At 41.4% G+C, this 18051-nt stretch overlaps 1 protein-coding gene across 37 annotated transcripts in view; it reads right to left on the bottom strand.

Moving 5' to 3' along the window:
* Nucleotides 1-18051, bottom strand: part of OTUD7A (OTU deubiquitinase 7A) — a 168320-nt gene that overhangs the window by 7480 nt on the left and 142789 nt on the right. For 33 of the 37 annotated variants that reach the window (XM_046899273.1, XM_046899272.1, XM_046899281.1 and 30 more), the window contains one exon: nt 7622-18050. In XM_046899273.1, the coding sequence (XP_046755229.1) occupies nt 16617-18050 (1434 nt within the window). In that variant the 3' untranslated portion in view covers nt 7622-16616. Of the gene's footprint in view, nt 1-3254; nt 3292-3861; nt 3977-7621; nt 18051 lie in introns of those variants that run through there. The other 4 variants (XM_040706873.2, XM_040706872.2, XM_046899295.1 and 1 more) reach the window with 3 other exon arrangements.

The raw sequence follows: 18051 nt of genomic DNA, 5'->3' as shown, positions 1-18051 counted from the left end.
CGGCTCAAAGTCTTACCTTCCAGATTTTCCACAGGCAGGGAACAGCAACAGGACTTGCTAGCTTTTTTAAACTTCAAAGCTCTTCACTTCAAAGACCCTGCAATTTTTCTCTCAAGCTTCGTGCCCCACCCTCTGGAAAAAAGATGTCAGTTTGGGAGTCTCTCAAAATACCACATTCGGAAGCTTGCAGACCACAGCCTTGCTTTCATACCACACATCTAGAAGTCAGTGTGACAGCATCACAATCTCTGCAAAGGGGAATGATGAACTGGGCACCCCACTATGGCTGGTCCCCAGCCCAGGCTATACCAAGACTTCCTATGCCAAACTGCAGAATTCACCGCTGATCAAACCCAAGCAAAGGACAGTTTCTCCCTCTTTAACCTCTGTTATTGTGCCGAGAACTATCTCAAGCCCTGTGCATTACAAGACAATAAGTCCCACGAAGTCACAAGGTATTAGAAAGGTTGGTTCCAAATGCAACCTTTTTGTAAACTGTAGGAGTAGCAAAAAAATTCCAAGCTTTCCTCTACAGCAGCTGCCATTCACACTGCAGTGTGAGGCAGGCTGGGAGGAGCAGGATAGTTTGTCACAAAGCAGCCAGCTTAGTGCTGGCACAGCTGGGCAGCAGGGCAAGCTGCAGGTCCTCGGCGCCGACCCACGTCTGCCTTCCTCCTGCAGAAGGCAGGAAAGGAGAGGAGCCTGCGAGGCTGAGGCTCGAAGGCAGACACAGCACAGCCCAACTTCTACAACTTCCCCTGAGGACCGAGTGGTGGTTTCACCTTCATGTGCCCTCCACTGGATAACTCGAGTGAGAAAACAGAGGCGAACGCAGGGAACAGGAACCATGCGGAGGGTGGGACGGCACAAAGAAGACCGGGTGAATAAATCCAGGCTGGCTGTTGGCTTCCCTGCAAGGAACCTTCCATTAAGGGTCTGCTGTATATTTTTGGACTCCACCTCTCTATTTTTAGGAGGGATAATTAATGCAGAAGGAAATAAGGAAGAAAAAAAAAACAAAGCCTGGAGTCCAAGAATGGAAAAATTTGTATTCTCTGCAAAATTGTCCACTATGATTAAGGAGCAGTAAAAAAAAGGGTTCTATTTCATGAGTAAAAATACACTACAAATCACTGTAAAAATTATATGTTACACAGCATTTGCTAAGAGAGGGGAAGCATTTCCAGAAGACAGCATTTCCCCACTTAACTGTTATTAAAGAGGAATGAATGCTCAGCTTTAAAATGCAGCCGCACTCTGGCTGTGTGTCAGGGCAGCTCTCAGCTGTGCAGGGGCTGCCGGTGCCTCTTTGCACTTCACTCTGGCTTTGGGAGGGGCTGGCTGACCTCTGACAACTGGCACCCGCTCTGTCCAGCTCCCTGCCTGCAGTCAGCAAGGGAAAAGTCACAAGCAAATTGCTGAACACCCTCACCATCTGCTAGAAAACCCCAGGAGCCACCTGCAACACTCATCCCAGCGCAGTTGTGAAACACGGAAATACTTTCTAACATAAGAAAGCAGGTCCTTAAAATAATCTGCCTGAAGTACGAGGCTATTATAAAGCCAGAAAATGTTGTTGGTTGGTTGCTGGTTTTTTTTCTTAATGAACACATTCTCAGAGAATACAAAACGAGAAGAGCGTTGCCCTGTTCTTCTGTTTGTGTCTGCATTCCCCACCTCACTCCGAACAGCACCTGCCTCCAAGCAGCCTCCTTGCCGCTGCTCAGCCCTGCACTGTGCCTTGCAGCCAGGAGTGTTCTCTCCACCCTCCTCCCTGGAGCAGCACTGGCTCAGTGCCACCCAGCCACAGCCCACCTTCACTTTACACACCACCTTTTCTACTGCAGGGGTCACTTTGTCTCAGACTGAATCAAACTTGTACATTCCTGAAGCCACAGGGAAAGCTGATGTGAAATGTTCAACAGGAGCAGAAGGTGTCAGGGGGCAGCAGCCAAATGATGTCTAAAACCGTTACCACCCTTTTAGGTGCCTTTAAAAGCGTCTTCGCTTTGAAAAGCATCAGACAAGAAATTCTCTTTTTAACTTAGAACTGCTGTTTCCTCTAAGAATGACTGAGGTCTGGGAAAGGTTGTAGCTGGGAAAAAGTCCTGGGAAGTATTCAGTTCAATTTCCTAATCATACCTTTCCTGCCTGATAAACACTTGCCCCTGTGCCTCTAATTAGACAGAACCTCTTTCAAATGCAGTGGTTGAGGATCTGTTTATTTCTATGCTCGGGGAGATAAATGTCAGCTTTGAGGAGCTAAAAACAACTGGAAGAATGATGACAAGCTGCAGGGCGTCTTTGCTAATGAACGGTGTTTCTAATTTTAAAAGGGTTTGTAGATGTGACAAACTGTAATGAGCATCTGAACTACCCCGTGCTAGCCACGTGTAAATAATGCAAAGCACTATACAGGAAAAGGGAAGCTGAAGCATCTGTATTTTGTACGTGTCCAATTACTTTTGCTAATAAAATGTCAGAGTAGTATTGTCTACAAATCCCAGAAGCCCAGATTCATGAGATATTTATGCTTGAGCTTCTGGCTTCTCTGATTATTTCCTCAAAAACCAGGTCACTGGATGAATGGCAGAAGCCAAAAGCAAAGCAGGATGGCTGTGGTACAGGTTTTATCAGCAATAAGATACATAGTCACCCCCTAGCTGTCCGAGTCTAAGCCCAATACACAACAAATACCTGAAGTGCATCACACAGCAACAGCTTTCAGTGCAGTGTGGGAAATAAGCTCAGGGAGTTCATCCAACTCTGGGGTGACAAGTAGCAAACGAGACACAGCCACTGACAGCCATGGGTATCCCCCGGAGATGTGGGCACAGAGCACTGCCTAGAAAAGTCTTCTTTTTTCATGATTATTTCTGTAGTTAAAAACTTCCTTTAAAGAAGGAAAGCAATCCCTCTTAAACAAACCACCTGTCAACACGTAAAATCCCAGACAGAACATTTTTCTGTTTGTCTGGAATCCTGAGGAGAAAACAAGATGTCAGTGACAGATTTTGCAAGCAACCGATGCCCCATTAAACTCACAGCTCTTCTTCTGTGCACATACATGATGTTAGCTGGAAAGCATTACCTATAAGCGCTCCAAAGAGAGATACCACCATTTTCCTGTGATTACATCCCCATCATTTCTTAACTCCAGTGTTTCACGCTTACCTTCAATTCTGGAGCAGAGGCACCAAAAGCATGTCTGATTCCCTGGGCAGGAAACTAGACTTCAGATCTAACTGGACTCTTCTGTATAGCATTTATCAGTCTGCCAAAACAACTGTGCTGGTGAAACACACAACAGAAAGCACATGTAAAATGCTGCTGCAAAATCTATCTTCCTGAGCTGTCAGCCGTCACTCTGGGGCAGGAGCCAGGGCAGCTCACACATCAGGGACAGAGCAGATGACAGCAGATGACAGACTGAGCTGACAGCAGCACCTGCCTCAGGAGGAAGGAGGTTCAAGCAATGTAACTTTGAACAGCACGGACACAGCCTTGTGGAAGTAGAGGATGAGGATCATCTGTGAGGTCTAACCGAAGGTTTCATGGGGCCAGGCTGGATGCTTGTTTTCCCTATAACTGTGCCGAAGAGCTTCCTTGCTGCTCCTACACACCCTGTGTGGGCAGGGCCTTAAGAAGGCAGTTCTTTCTGGCCTGTCTGCAGCAACTATATACACAGACTTATTAATTGAAACATACTAGTAACTGGGGCCTACGCCAGGCACTGCCATTTGGACCACTTTCTTCATACTTCTTTCAATTCACTGATGAGGATTTTTATTACAATTGGCAGATGAAGTCTGATGTACGAGGCTTTACATTTCAGAAAAACTGAGACATGTCACGACTTACATGCTGTTGAATCCCGTGGAGAACTCATGGCCTGCTGGGCCTCCTCGGCGTTCAATCCAGTCACTCCTGCAGTGTTCAACCTTTGCAGAAGTCTGAGCATCCTGGGGATGATTTCCTGTAGAGTGAAGACATTAAATTCACTACTGTTTTGCACAGCACTATGATACTCCAATTCTACGATACTCATTCTTTTCTTTTCATATCAAGTAAAATCAAGTTAGCACTTACATTTCATGTTGTAAAACTTTTTTTCCAGGCCAACTATTTATGGTCAGATAACCACTGTATTACACACTATCTAACCGTTCTGGCTACAGAGCTGCCCTCTATTGCCAGGGGGAAGTTCACCTGATCAGTAATTTCCCCTGCAGTTTATTGATCTCATACATCCCAAGGTTTAGAAATCAGTCTCAGATGAGGATTCAAAAGACCTCTGATTTTCAGAAACGCATTCCAGTTACATGCGGGTTTGACTGAGCCATCTGTATACAAATAAATGAAAAACTGGTTTTTGAAAAACTGTTTTTAAGACATTATAATTAAAATAACCTTCCCTGTAGCAAAGAAACTCCCTCTGCCCTCAAGCAGCATTAATAGTAAGTTATGTAGCAACCACAGATGCTGGTTAGTTTGGCGAGGAAAATAATTTCACGGAAGAAAACTGGGATAGCTTTGAATTAAGCCAACAGGCTGAGGAGAATTCCTTTTGTATCAGCATTTTGCAGACATGGGCACCTTTCACTGTCCCTGTGCAGCAGCCTGTGATGGCAGCAGGGCCTCCTGCATCCCCACAGCGGGAGATGGTAACTGTGGTCGGCGCAGTGAAACTGTGTGAGAAAGGTTCATTGAAGCACAGCCATTTTACAGGAAGACCCCAAATAAACCATTCCTTATAAGCACTGCTTTTCCTCATTTATACTTCTTACAGAAGAGATTAGAGACAAGGACAAATTACGGCGCTATTTTCAAAACTCCTGTACTGACTCACCCACGGTAGTTCTGAGCACACAGTAAAAAATGAAACGCATCTCCAACACAAGCTGAAGGAAGCTGAGGGTTTGGATTTTGACTGGGACGCTCATCAGAAAAGACAACCAATGCTAGATTTCTACCAGCAATGCCTTACATTGCTTTAATGTCCTTCCCCCAGGGAAGTCTTAAAGTGTTTATGAGTGCAAACTACGGCTTTTCAAAGGAGTCTGCCCTGGGCTTTCCTGCAGCACTGATGGCACTGATATAGCTCTGGATGGACGCAGGAATCAGATCATACTGCACAATTGCACAGTTGTAGCCTCTAAATCAGTGAAAATAAGGACAAGTGAATTATTTTGTGTAGCACTGCAATAAAGGTAACATAATCCCAGTATCGCTCAGTAACACAGGTTAAGTTTAATATTACAATGTCCTTATATATAAGAACAATATTCCTATAAACTAGCATATAAAGATGTGTGCACAAATAGCTCTCCTGGATACTCAAAGGCATTGCATTTCAAAGTCTTTCCAGTTCAGATAGCAACATATTTGGGTTAAGAGATTTATAAAGTGCTTTAGACATACCACATGCAGAGTTAGATTTGGGTCAGATTTTGGGTCTCTGGAGGGCTTAGTTTTTCACGTTTTATTTTTAAGCAAGCTTAGGTGCTTACTTTCAGATTATGTTTGGACTAGCAGATAGAATCAGAAGTTCCTACACCCCGCACCCATCCTTCTCTGGCTATTATTTCATCTCCCCCATCTGAAGGGTGTATTATAAGTGACCTGAAGGAAGTTGTCCTGTAGTCCTCCACCCCTCCTACTGCATCCTTTGTGCCAGTGCTGGTATCCACATAATCCTGCAATAAGCTGGTTCCAGAAGTCAAAATGACAGAAATCTATTCTCGTAAAAAATATTGTTTTGGAGGCAATGCACTGTATGACATATGGGAAGCTCTCCTATGCTGGAAAAGTCTCCCAGTTTGCAGTTCAAGTTGTATCCTGAGTCTTTCCTTGTGCCATCCCTAAGCCTTCTCCCCTGTCTGGTAGTGCTGTTGCTCTGACTACCAGTCAGAAGATGAAGTGATGTAAAGCTATTATGCTCCAGAGAACTTTCCTGTTAACATTTCTATTACTTGTTTCTGGTAAGAACAGTAACCTTGAACAGCATTAGTACTCCCCTAAGTCATTCCCTCTATACTACTCAATGCAGTCCAGTCTCACCAGTCAAGACAATTCTTCTGCAAACAGAGAGGTGTGGGCAGGTCCCTAACACCACTGATCCTTACCTTCTGTCTGTCTTTAGGTCCAGTATGTCTGTGCTAGGGATTAAGGAAATCCTAACGATGGGCTAGCACATCATTAGATGGAAACCAATGGAAACCTGTGAGATCTGCGGAACAGGTAGGTGTGTTCAAAGATTTGGAACTCGGTTTTGGAATCTATTTTATTACCTGATTTATATCCAGTTCAAAGAGGTAATCAAACAGCAACTACTGAAGGTAAAGGTATACCGTGAACATGAGCAAAATAATAAAATGGTTAATAAAAAACTTTAATCAAGAATGAAAGAATGGTAAGATAAAATGAAAAAAAAAGTTATAAAACTTATGCCCTTTCAAAGTTTTTTAGCATACTTGAAAAGATGAGGAGTTTAAATGATAAACACTTTAACACCAATCCATAGTAGCCAGCCCCACAATCACAAATAATCTTATCAATCACCAGAGAAAGGCACTTTTTAATGAATTATTATTAATATTAGCAAATTACAGGATCCTAATACAGAGTAATCTAGACTGCTTGGTAAACTGGGTACAAACTGTTTGATAGAATAAAGATTAAGACAGATCTTTAGAAAGACAAATTTCACTCCCTTAGCTAATCACCAGGTGGACAGCTCTTGCTCAGGAAACAAGAAAAAGAGCTGGTATATAAACTAACTTAGAAGAGAAGCTGCAATGATGGACTCACCTCCTGTTTAATGCAGTCTGCAGCAGGGTCTGCCTGAATTGTTCATCTGGAGTGCACTTCAGAAAAAATCTTTCAGTGTAATTCAGGTATCTACAGATCAAGGAAGGTGTTAAAAAGCAGGAGGAGAGTCAAAGCACAGGCATGAGGAAGGTTACAGAACTGGAAATACACCTATGCAACAGCCTTGGAAAGCTCAGTCTGACACACGGAGGGCCCAGCACAGGGTACAAGCAACAATGAGACCCGAAGGCAGATGCCTGCCATGCAAATTCACACCAGAAACAAAAGTTTTTTAAAGAAAAGGTTAATTAACCATTAAACAATATACTATATAGCAATATGATTTCTTCTGCATTTAGACTTACCAAAACCAACCAGCCAACCAGCTCTAGTTCCAAAACAACTGTTCCACAAAGGCCCCATCTGCCCTGATGACACAGGTCATCTCCAGGCATGGATCCCCTGAGGACAGCGACAGCTCTCAGAGCCCAGCACAGTGCTGCAGCACTGCTCTCCTTGCATGGGGAGGCCTCGTGCCCTTACAGCCATGGGGCTGGGAGCGTTAAAAAAAGCTGAACAGACCTTACAGTGCCTGGTTTCTGTTTTTTTCCAATTATTTAGTTTATGCAAATTAATCTTGAAATGAAACAGAGTGTCTTAATATAAAGAGATTGAAAGTTTATGAGGAGCCAATTAAAACCCCACTGGTTTGCAGCATGCCCCCTGCCTGCTTCTCTTCCAGGTTTCAGTTTCCCCTACATACACTAAGGAAAGTACACAAAAAGCACAACCAAGAATTCAAGCAAACAGATACTTTAGAAATAAGTTAATTTTATTGAATAGGCATTATAGCTTCTCTCTGTTTCAAATAATGGAGAAGTCAATTCACACAGATTACAGAGCTATCAGTTACTTGGAGTAATCTTTCATAAAAGAAAGAAATTAAATACAGTTCTGCTATAAAAAGTGCGACAGTTATAACTGGAAGTTTTTCAAAACATAAGCAAGTTTTACTACCTATTGCAAAAATTGGTTTAGTGCTTTAATACTTTACAAAGGAACAACCCAACTGCTAAAAACAGCTCTTACACATCATCTTTGTCAAAGTATGGATCAGATTAAAAATGACATTTAAATTGAATTAGAATGAAAACTGCATGTAGAAAAGGTTCCCAAGAACTCACACTTTTCACAACAAAACACACTCATTATCCTCTAACATTACTGAATGCTCATTTCCTTTGAACAACAGATTGAAATATATGGCAGTCAGCTTAAAAACGACCAAAATTTTCATTGCAGGCAAAAGTGACTCCAACCAACCACACCTTGGAACTATGACTGGGGAAGGCAATGGGAAAAGACAAATTCATTTCTTTCACACGTAATAGAAGTTTTGCATGAAAACGATCAAATACAGAGAAACCTAAGAAGGCTTTTCAGCTTTACATAATTTCAGATACGCCTTACTATACTGTTCTTTGAAATCCTAAATCAATCTTTGCTAGAAGAGTATAAATATATAGAAGACCATAAGAAACTGAAACACAAGCTCTGAAAAAAAAGGTTGGTTCCACTACACCAAGAAGTCGAATTCTTAACCAGCAAAAATCAGCGAGGCTTGCTTCATTCCTTACTAATGTTTATTTAAGCAATGGTGAGAGCCAACTACCCTTCTTTGAGATGTATAGTGAAGGTGCAAACACATTGCTTCAGTTTTAACAAATCTTGGTTTGCCAGGTTCTTAGAAAGAGTCACATTACCTGTCCTGATTTTTTCTTCATTTTATATGAATAGCTATAGTTATAATTGAAGAGACACTCTCAATTAATGAGTAAATGAACTTCTATAAATGGAGTGTGACATCTGTGCTATTTCAAATCTTGTTTGTAGAAACAAGCTACTCTGTATGCGAACTGAACAGAGAAGGAAAACCTAGCAGAAGCTTAAAAAGTTATCCTGCCCAAATGAGAACAAAGAGCTTTCAGACTTGTCTAGGAAGCAGAATATAAAAGGGGAGGGCAAATTATACAATAGTGAAGTTGTGATCAATTAGCTACTCATACCCTTTGGGCATGATAGTTTGGACTGTCCTACCAGATGTTCCCTTATCTGAAAGGCATTATGTTTTAACACAGAATTGTGTAACACAAAGCATACTGAATGTCAGAAATACAGATGAACTGCACCAATGTTTTCAACATCTCATTCAACTTTTTCCACACGAACACATCAGTCACAAGAATCAGTGAGGAGGAACAAAGCCTTCCAAGGAGAACATTGCCTCTCTGCCATGCAAAAGTTAATTTTGAGACATTACAAGAAGTTCGTAACAGTATCTTATTTCTTAAAATTGAATGCAAAATAAAGCTCTAGACTGATTCCAATAGGAATGCAAGAGTTGTACAGTTTTGAAAAACTGTTTCATAGCTGAATCATGATAAGGCTGGCACATCACGAACGCAACACAGAGTTCCCAGAGTTAAGAGCAATGGGCTTGAAAAAGACACGAAGTAATTGCTCCTCCCCAGGAAAGAGCACAGACCTAATCTAGATCGTTTGGACAGAGTTTTATACAAAACTGTCAAAGCTGACCTCGATTACTACGGTTGGGAACTCCTTGCTGCTCAGGTCTGAGGGTCTGATTCCATTCATTATTTAACCTGGCCTTAAGCCCTGTTTCTTTTCCTTGGTTTATGTTGAAGCAATTGAGATTGATATTATGTACATGCAACACTCCTTGAGAGGCTCCAAGGGAAAGCATTCTGTGTACTGTACGTGCATAGTACAAAGACTGTATTTACAGTACTTGGAACCTCGAACAATTAAATAATAAAATCACTGCCTGATTTCTGCTAGTATTAAAACATAAGTGCACACAGTTTGCAAACTGTAGAGACAAGAGCGCTTTTACCACGCCTACATGGCTGTATTTCAATTTATACCTGATTGCAAGCCTGCTACAAGGAGACGCCGGGCACTCTCCTAGCCTGAGACACCACAGTTTGCTGTGACATCTCCTGCATATTTTAAACAAAAGCACTGGGAAGAGGTTTTGTGTTAGTTAAACCTGGAGGCAATGACAACAAGGCAGTGTTCCATACCATCTGCACTGCAGGCACCGCTCAGCCACCACAGGCCAGAAGGAACTGTGTTCGGTCTGGGTCAGCCGTGGCTCTCAGGCTTCTGACACACTGCCAGGCTTCACTGGGCAAAGGTTCTATGCTGAAGGATCCCAACTTCATTCTACGGCAAAGCAAGTCCATTGATTTACCTCAAAAGGTGCCTTTCACCTCTTGGCTCCCTGAAGGTGCAGCCCCAGCCTTAATGTCATGTTTGCGTTGATTTTGCACATGAACAAAAGAAGTCATTATCATACCAGTTCTCATGTTTTTGATTTCACACTTAAAAAAAAAAAAAAAAAAAGGAAGGATAAAGAAAGGGGAAAAGGAAAATAGGAAAATGAAATATGCAGCACTCACAGAGGGCACCTTAGGCACTGTCTAGTTCTAACACTGGTTCACACTTCTGTAATCTCAGATGCTGCTGTCTCTACAGAATCTGCTTTTTGGCGAAGGCTAAACCTCTGCATCAAAGCAAAAGGCTACAGCACGCAGAGATCAACGGCAAAGCAACAGGCCTCTGCTTTCCCAGAATGCACAAAGATCTGCGCTTCCAGTCTTGAAAGGAAATGGCTCCTGACACAACCTAACCTCCCCTTCTGCAGCACTGTGGTGCCACGGTTACTGCACTGCCCAACATTCATCTGTTTCAACTCTTGTCGCCTCTGCTGAGTAAGGTCTTCTGACATGGGGACGCTTATCAAAGAACTGTACGTTTTTAAAGAAAAACGTCGTTTAAAGTGACAGGTTGCTTGGATGAATATGCAGACACTTATGCAGAGTACAGCAAGCTAGAATGCTTTACAGCCATGGCTAAATGAGAAGTGGGGCAGAGGCTGCATCCAGCTAAGTGACTCCTGGTCCCCACAGAGTCGTAATTTTAAGGCTGTTTGGAACCCGGTGGCTTTTACCCATATCCCGTGCTCCACAGTGCAAATGTGCATCAGCCACTTCAATTCTCTTGATACAGTACATGCCTTCAGGTAATGGGAGATAAAACAGCAATCAGAACAGCGTATTTACTTGAGAGGAAAAAAATCAGAGCGAGTACACTACCCAAGAACATCAGAGGAATACACCAGCCCTGTTTTGACTGCAGTAGATTAATGTATAACAATATGGTCTTTTGGTACAAAGCAAGTCTCTCCGTAGGCAAGCAATCACCTTATGAATAAGCTCAATTATTTGTTCACACATGGAAAAATCACCAAAGATAAAATGCAATTTCCACTGAGTAAAAATAAGCAGAAAAATAAAGGAAAACCCTGAATATGTGTTGGAGTAATGCTCCCCTGATTTTCTGGAACCCAGAGCTCGTGCTCCCCCAGAAACTGATGCTCAGTCCATCTTCAAACCAGCCTGTTTGTTAGGAGAAAACTAGATGCAGAAACCTCTCATTAGGCATCCAGATTCTGCTTTTTTGGTTGGAGTAGATAACTTAATAGGAAAGTCATAAAAAGAAACAAAAAAGCCAACAAACTAAATCACAAAAGTTAGAAGAATTTTAAAATCTATACTGACTCCCAACTAAAAACGTGCCTCAGTTCGTAAAGCCTTTTTGGCATGACTCACAAGTAACTGAGATGTACAGTACAAAAACCCATGCAGAAATGAAATCTGCACACCTTAATCTGCAGGGAGGCAACACATTTCATATATATTCAGATACAACGCATCTGCCAACTACAAGATGACATTTCGATGATCTATAGTGATTTTCTTCCCACGGATGCTAAATCATTGCGCTGATTACTAAGGCGTGATTTTCATTTGCAAGGAACAGTAAATCCAAGATTGCATCCTTCTAAAAAGCAAAACTGACGTACATCAGTGGATGCAGAGCATGTTATCAACACCCCGGGTCAATCAGTACCGGTGCAGAAATGCTTCATTTGGTAAGAAAACTTTCCAGATGAATGTTTATTCATAAGCTGCTTATAAAAGTGGCTGTTGGTAGGGATCAGAAGGAAGAGTGGAAGGAGAGTTTTACCAAAACATATAAAGAAAAATTTAAAGCTTTTCAATTAAGAAAAAAAAACTGTATATTCAACTCTCATTAGACATAGATGTGCACAACAGACAGCAGTTAGAAACAACACACACATTTTTACAAAGCTTTCTTTTCGTGGTTAATTTCTACCAGCACTTTGGAAGGTAACCTACTAAAATGATGACCCTGTTTATAATAAAGGCGCAAAATATTGCTCTGTAGCATATTTTGAAAATAATATAAAAATAATTTCTATATTACAGTTTAAACTTGGCTTGTAAAATTCCAACATAATACAGCCTTAAGTCTACAAACAGAACATACTTACAAACACCACTGTGGTTTTTTCCTCTCATTTATAACAATACAGTATTTTTAGTCACGTACATAGGAAATTAATGTGCAAATCAAAAGAGGGATTAGTGCCTGATACCGAAATAGTTTAAGTTCCATGCTGTGTACCGTTTGGTGATCTCTCTGTAAGCTGTCGTACCTTAAAACAAATACGCTTCAAATACACTGACAGAGACTTGAAGTACACAAAGCTGCAAAGCCATCTACAATCAGCATCAGTTACTTTGCTTCTCTGGACCTCTGTCTGTCTGAGATCATTGCGATATCTATCAACACACAGGTTTCTAACTGCAGAGCATTCCCAGTGTTATGAAGACCTTAGTTCTCTGCTAGCTCATACTCTGCTCTCACATCCAGCTTGCAAGTATTTTATGTGTCCGTGAAGCACCTTATGTAAGGCCCCCTCTACTAATGGCATTCTGTCTGCAGATTTCAGAGGACAGCAGATTTAGCCCACAAAGGCCTAAAGCATCCCCCTGCTCCTCCTTGGGCACGATTCTCATCCGTTCTCTCACTGGAAGAGAAGCGACAGGCAGCTCGAGAACAAGCACTGGCTGAAGGGCTCTGGCCTCCATCCCACCAACATCTATGCTAAGTTTCTTAACAGTTAAGTTTCTGAAAATAAGCAGTCTCCTTGATGTCAGGAAGACTATTCATATTGGTGAAGTTGAGCACCAGTTTAATTGTTTGCAGAGTCAGGGAGTTGGAGGGCAGTATTTTGTCAGATCTGTGCTGTGCATTTTTTGATATCTACACATTCATCATCACAAGAGAAGTAGATTACCCTGAATATACCTGTATGTATATTGCCTCAGCAGACTGCTTTGATCTGCAGTCAAATGGTGCACAAACCCATGCTAAGCATCTCTCCTCAACGTTTTCTCTACCAGGTGATACTGCTCATATAATGAGTTTTGTGATTTTAGAAACGATGACCCTGAAGACTTCACTTGGCCTATTCAGATGCACTAAGAAATAAGCAACGCAATCTCCAAATACAGCATTTTTCTTTCACTGATGCTTCTCATGTTAACTTTGGCTTAGGAAGAAGGAACTAACTGCGAAAGGAATCTGGGTCACGTGCACTGTTTCCATTGCAGTTATAAAGCATAATGAATTATATTAACAAGAGATTAATCAATCATTTAAAAATCACTTAAAAATTTAGAAGTTGCTTTTGATAATCTATACCACCTTCTTCTGAATGAGCTGCTTGTTAGCCATCTGTTACAACTGACACCCACATCTGAAAAAAATACTCGTAAAGTCCAGCAATAGTTTATTAACTCCTTGTAAAGCATTTTAAATGGAACTTCAATATAAAGTGTGACTGAAACCCATTAGGTATTACAGGTCTACTGTGTTATGAGCAGACTTCTGTATCTGAGTTTATGAACAAATAAAAGGAAAGCGTAATAGGTTTTAACACTGCACATTCACACATTTTAAACATTTCAGCTTCCTCCCACCTAAGTATCTCCTGGTGATTTTGGGGCTGTTCTGGGAGGGTGCAGTCTGCCCAGGCTTTAGACTGTACTTTAGGAACCTGGGTAACAGTGATCATGTCCAATTGCTACTAAAGAGAAAGAGAAAAAAGGCACAGTACAAACATGTAAATACACGTGTATCGCAGCCACATGAGCTGAAGAAAAAATGAACAGGGATCCCCAAAACCAACAGTGATTTCTGTACAGCTTGGGCTCAGCAGTAACTTACAAGCCCTGACAGGGGTCCAGGTCAGGCACAGAGAAAGACTCTGTGACATAATTACTATTAGACGAGTCCTTTATCTAAATACTGACCTTCTGTAAACTTCATGTTGTGAACAGCATATCTTAAAAACATACTTCAGAAACAATTACTTTGAAAAATGGAAAGCAGTAAATTCTCACGGTAATTCCTTGGTTTTAGACATGCACTGTTATTGCCCTCCTCATTCCGAAGGAAATACCTGACTCAGATCCATGGGTTGGTGCACTTTGCTGCTAATAAAAGGTTTTTTAAGCACAACTTCACACAAACATTTCCCAGAGCATCAAATGCAACCGCTACTGTAATGCTCTAAGAATTCCTAAATATTTATTCTAGGAAGTTTTATCCTGTCAGTTGCATCCATCTCAACAGCAAATACAATCTAATCCAATGTCTCAGTTAACATGTTCTGTCCTGTTTTAACATAACTTGAAACCACAGATCTCTCTGGCAATGAGAACTTGAATGTCATCACAACACTTAACCCAAACAGGACACTGCTTACCAGTGTTTTCATCCAGAGCCGTGCGTTTTAGAACCTGCTTACCTTAAGGACAGAAGTCTCAGTGAGTTTTAATTTCTCATTAGGCTTCCCAGTATTTCCCTTTTATGAAAGACTGCAAATTCAGTGACATCCAGTGTGTGCTAATATATTGCTCTGATACATGAAGTACAGATCTGGATTCATGGAACAGCAGACAGGGGAAGGACCAGGACTTTGAGAAGCAGCCAATGGACTTACTCTGAAAGCGTTCATTAAATCTCCCTCACGTGGTCAATGTGCTCAGTTTCATAAATTTCTGAGGGACATGAGCAAGTGAGTATGTGCTTTTTGGAAAGCAAGTAAACACCAGCATAAGGCTGCGTATTGTGTTTCACAGACTCCTTCACACGTGGCTTTGAGACTAATTAGCGTTAACTGCATACAAGCTAACCATGCCAAGAGTCAAAATTGGGGTACAACAGAAAAGAAGCAGAAACAATGATCCCTGGGAAACAACCTGTTTTGTGCAGGCCAGAAAAATGCTATTTTGTAATGCATAAGGCAGAACTTATGTCCTGCACCTCGAGATGGCAGAGCAAGCATTCTTGAAGGCAATGCTATGCTGTACTTCTTTGTGGAAAAAACGAGCTTAAAAAAATGTAGGGACATGGCTGATGAACCATTGCTCACAAGCGTACCCACAGTAAAGGTCTACTCTTGTTAGATTATGCCAATAGGCCGTGGAATGGTATAAAAAATGCATATACTATATTCAAGAAAAGGTGCTAATTTCAAGCATCTACTTGAACAGTATTTCTGGTATTTGCGTTACAGAACCATTTCTATGAACACAGCTTTACTTTCAGAGGTATTGCAAATACTTATGTAAATATCTGGAAATCAGACATGTGCGCATCTGTGCTAGGAGAAGGCATTTGTACCTGTAGGCATTTCATAGCCATCTTGAAACCTCCTGGCAGATGTATGACTTGCTGAAGGAGAAGACTCAAAAACAGGTGGGGTCAAATGTCTTCAAAAATGCTCAGAAGTAATTATGTTTGCAATAACTATCAATCAGTCAACAGCGTTGGAAGAGGAATAAACAAATAATGATTAAATTCATATAATGGCTAAGGCAATCTGGGGATGCAATACAATTGTTTTGACAAGCAGTTCATTCGGCTCTAAACTGATCCTACATTTGCTAGCTGGTCATCAAATTTTCCAAATCTAATACAATTTTTATATTTTAATGTATATATTTTTTCCAATTTTAAGAGCAATGAAAATACTACTGAGATTCAGGTGCCCAAAACTATACTGCGTTTTATGAGTTTTCTCTGTATTTTTTTTACTTAGGAAGTGAAGTCTTTCAGGTCATAATGTTTTTATATAAGATGTGTTTACAAATTCAATACAGGTAAAAATGGCACGAATCTACTTTTTAATGGACACGTACAAAAAAATGATGAGAACTTAAAATCAGGAAGACCTACAGCCCTCACGAATTCAGACCTTTCACTTCCAGTTTCCTAGAATCACCCCATCTCAAACTAAGGTGAATATGAACATCAGTGCTAATGCAGTATGCTGCCATGTTAGAAGTGTGCGTTATGCAGAAGTCACTACCCTCCGGAAAGAAAGAAAAGCTATGAAAAATCTATTCTTGCTGAGGAAAAAAATACTCTCATAATAGCTACAGAATTTCAAATGTTTACAAGGCAGATACTACCCTACTACAACACCACATCTCCGGTATTACAACTTTCCCCTATCATACTACTACCTGAGTGATGTCAGTGTAAATTCAGGCACCATTAGTAAATTTTTGACCAAACATACACACAGCACTGACAAAGAAGTAAACAACCCTTCAGCTTACCCAGAATATGTAAAAAAGACACTGACAAAATGGAAAATAATATATTTTTTTATGATAAATTAATCCTATTATTTCCTCATTGCCCAGGAAAAGCGAAAAGCTAGACACTATTTACTCATCAATCCTTTATTCTTTTTTGAAGGATTCCTTTTACTGCAATTCAACACTGTTTACTCTGCAAGTAAGAAAATGGTAAAACTAAATATAGTCACAGAAGAATCCTCAATGCCTGTGTCCTTTACTTTCTCTCTCCCTGCGCTTCAGCTCTTCTTTGTAGCAGTATGAACAGTAATTGTCAGTCTCAGGACGACCATAAAAGGAACAGTTATCCTTCTTACAGCGGTTTTGCTGGATGGGATATATTGGGCAAACTGTGCTTCTGCCTTGATTTTTGTCATTGTTCAACCAGGTCTGAGGAGCATCCTCATCAGCATATTCTAAGCAGTCTCTAATATCGCCAGTGTTGAATCCATTAGTGTATGTCTGAGACTTGTGTTCAGTAGGCATGGCATAGCTCAGCGATTCCACTGTGTTCACTGTGCGGATACCAGTTATCCGGGCTGGGCTGTAGCTCTGAGAAGACAGTGATCTGTTTTGTTGGGGATACGTGGCACAGGTTTTTAATGTGCCAACCACTGGCTTGTAAGTGTCATCTTGGAAGCTCGATGGCTTGGAGTTGACATCATGCAAATGGATGACACTTTGCCTTTGAACAGGTGGCGTATGGCTATAGTGGGCAGATACTGGAATGGGTCCGCTTTTCTTAGCACCATTACTAGGTGAAGAAAATGACCCAGGAGTGGGACTAGTGCGATCTTTAAATTTTAAAACCAGTTGAGTCGTATGGCTTTGAGGCAAGACAGGTGATGCCCTATCCTGAGGAGATGTTTCTAACTTTTCTTTTGAATACGCTTCTGGCTCCAGCTTCCTACTAGATGACCCATTCAATGCAGCCTTTTTCTCAGCATCCTTTCTTTTCTGTTCCTGCTCAGCATTGAAACGCTCCTGTGCACTGGTCAGGTAATAACCGATCATCTCCTCATGGAACTGATGCCTGTGGCTGGTCAAAAGAAGGCCAGCAAAAATAAACTTTCGTTCACCCTGCATGGCCGCTCTCAAAATATTGAGGCTGAGTTTCACATCAGTGCTGTATTTCCACGGGTCAGTTTGCTTATCAGAGAAAGATTTTGTGTTCATCTTTTCAATGGGTGAGTTGCTAGCTCTGTCAGTAGGAGATGGAGTGGTCTTTTCAGATGGAGAAGTGCTTGCAGACTGTCCAGATTCCTCTTTGCTACCTTTGCGAGACTTAGACTTCTTCTCTTTGACTTTCTCTATGGTGTCACCATTTTTCCCATTCCCTGAATTTGCCCTGCTCATTTTGCCATGCACCAGGCCTCCAAGACCGCCCATATTCTTCTTCAGCTTGATTCCTAGGGTTTTACTGAGGCTTCCTATTTTATTGGCAACTGAATCCGTCCTGTTTTTGTCTTTATCCTTCCTCTGTTTGTCCTTTTCTTTTTCTTTACTGTTTTTCCCATTACTGCCGTTGGAATTACTACAGATGGAATCTCGGTCCGAGTCCATTGAGTCAGCCAGAGACTGAACGTCTTCCCCAGCTGAAGCTGTAGGGGATTCTGGTTGAGCCAAAGGGGCCTGC

This window comes from Gallus gallus, chromosome 10 (genome assembly GCF_016699485.2).
Source record: "Gallus gallus isolate bGalGal1 chromosome 10, bGalGal1.mat.broiler.GRCg7b, whole genome shotgun sequence".
Lineage (NCBI taxonomy): Eukaryota > Metazoa > Chordata > Aves > Galliformes > Phasianidae > Gallus > Gallus gallus.
The sequence above is the reverse complement of the archived record's forward strand: the minus strand, read 5'-3'. Positions and strand labels throughout refer to the sequence as shown.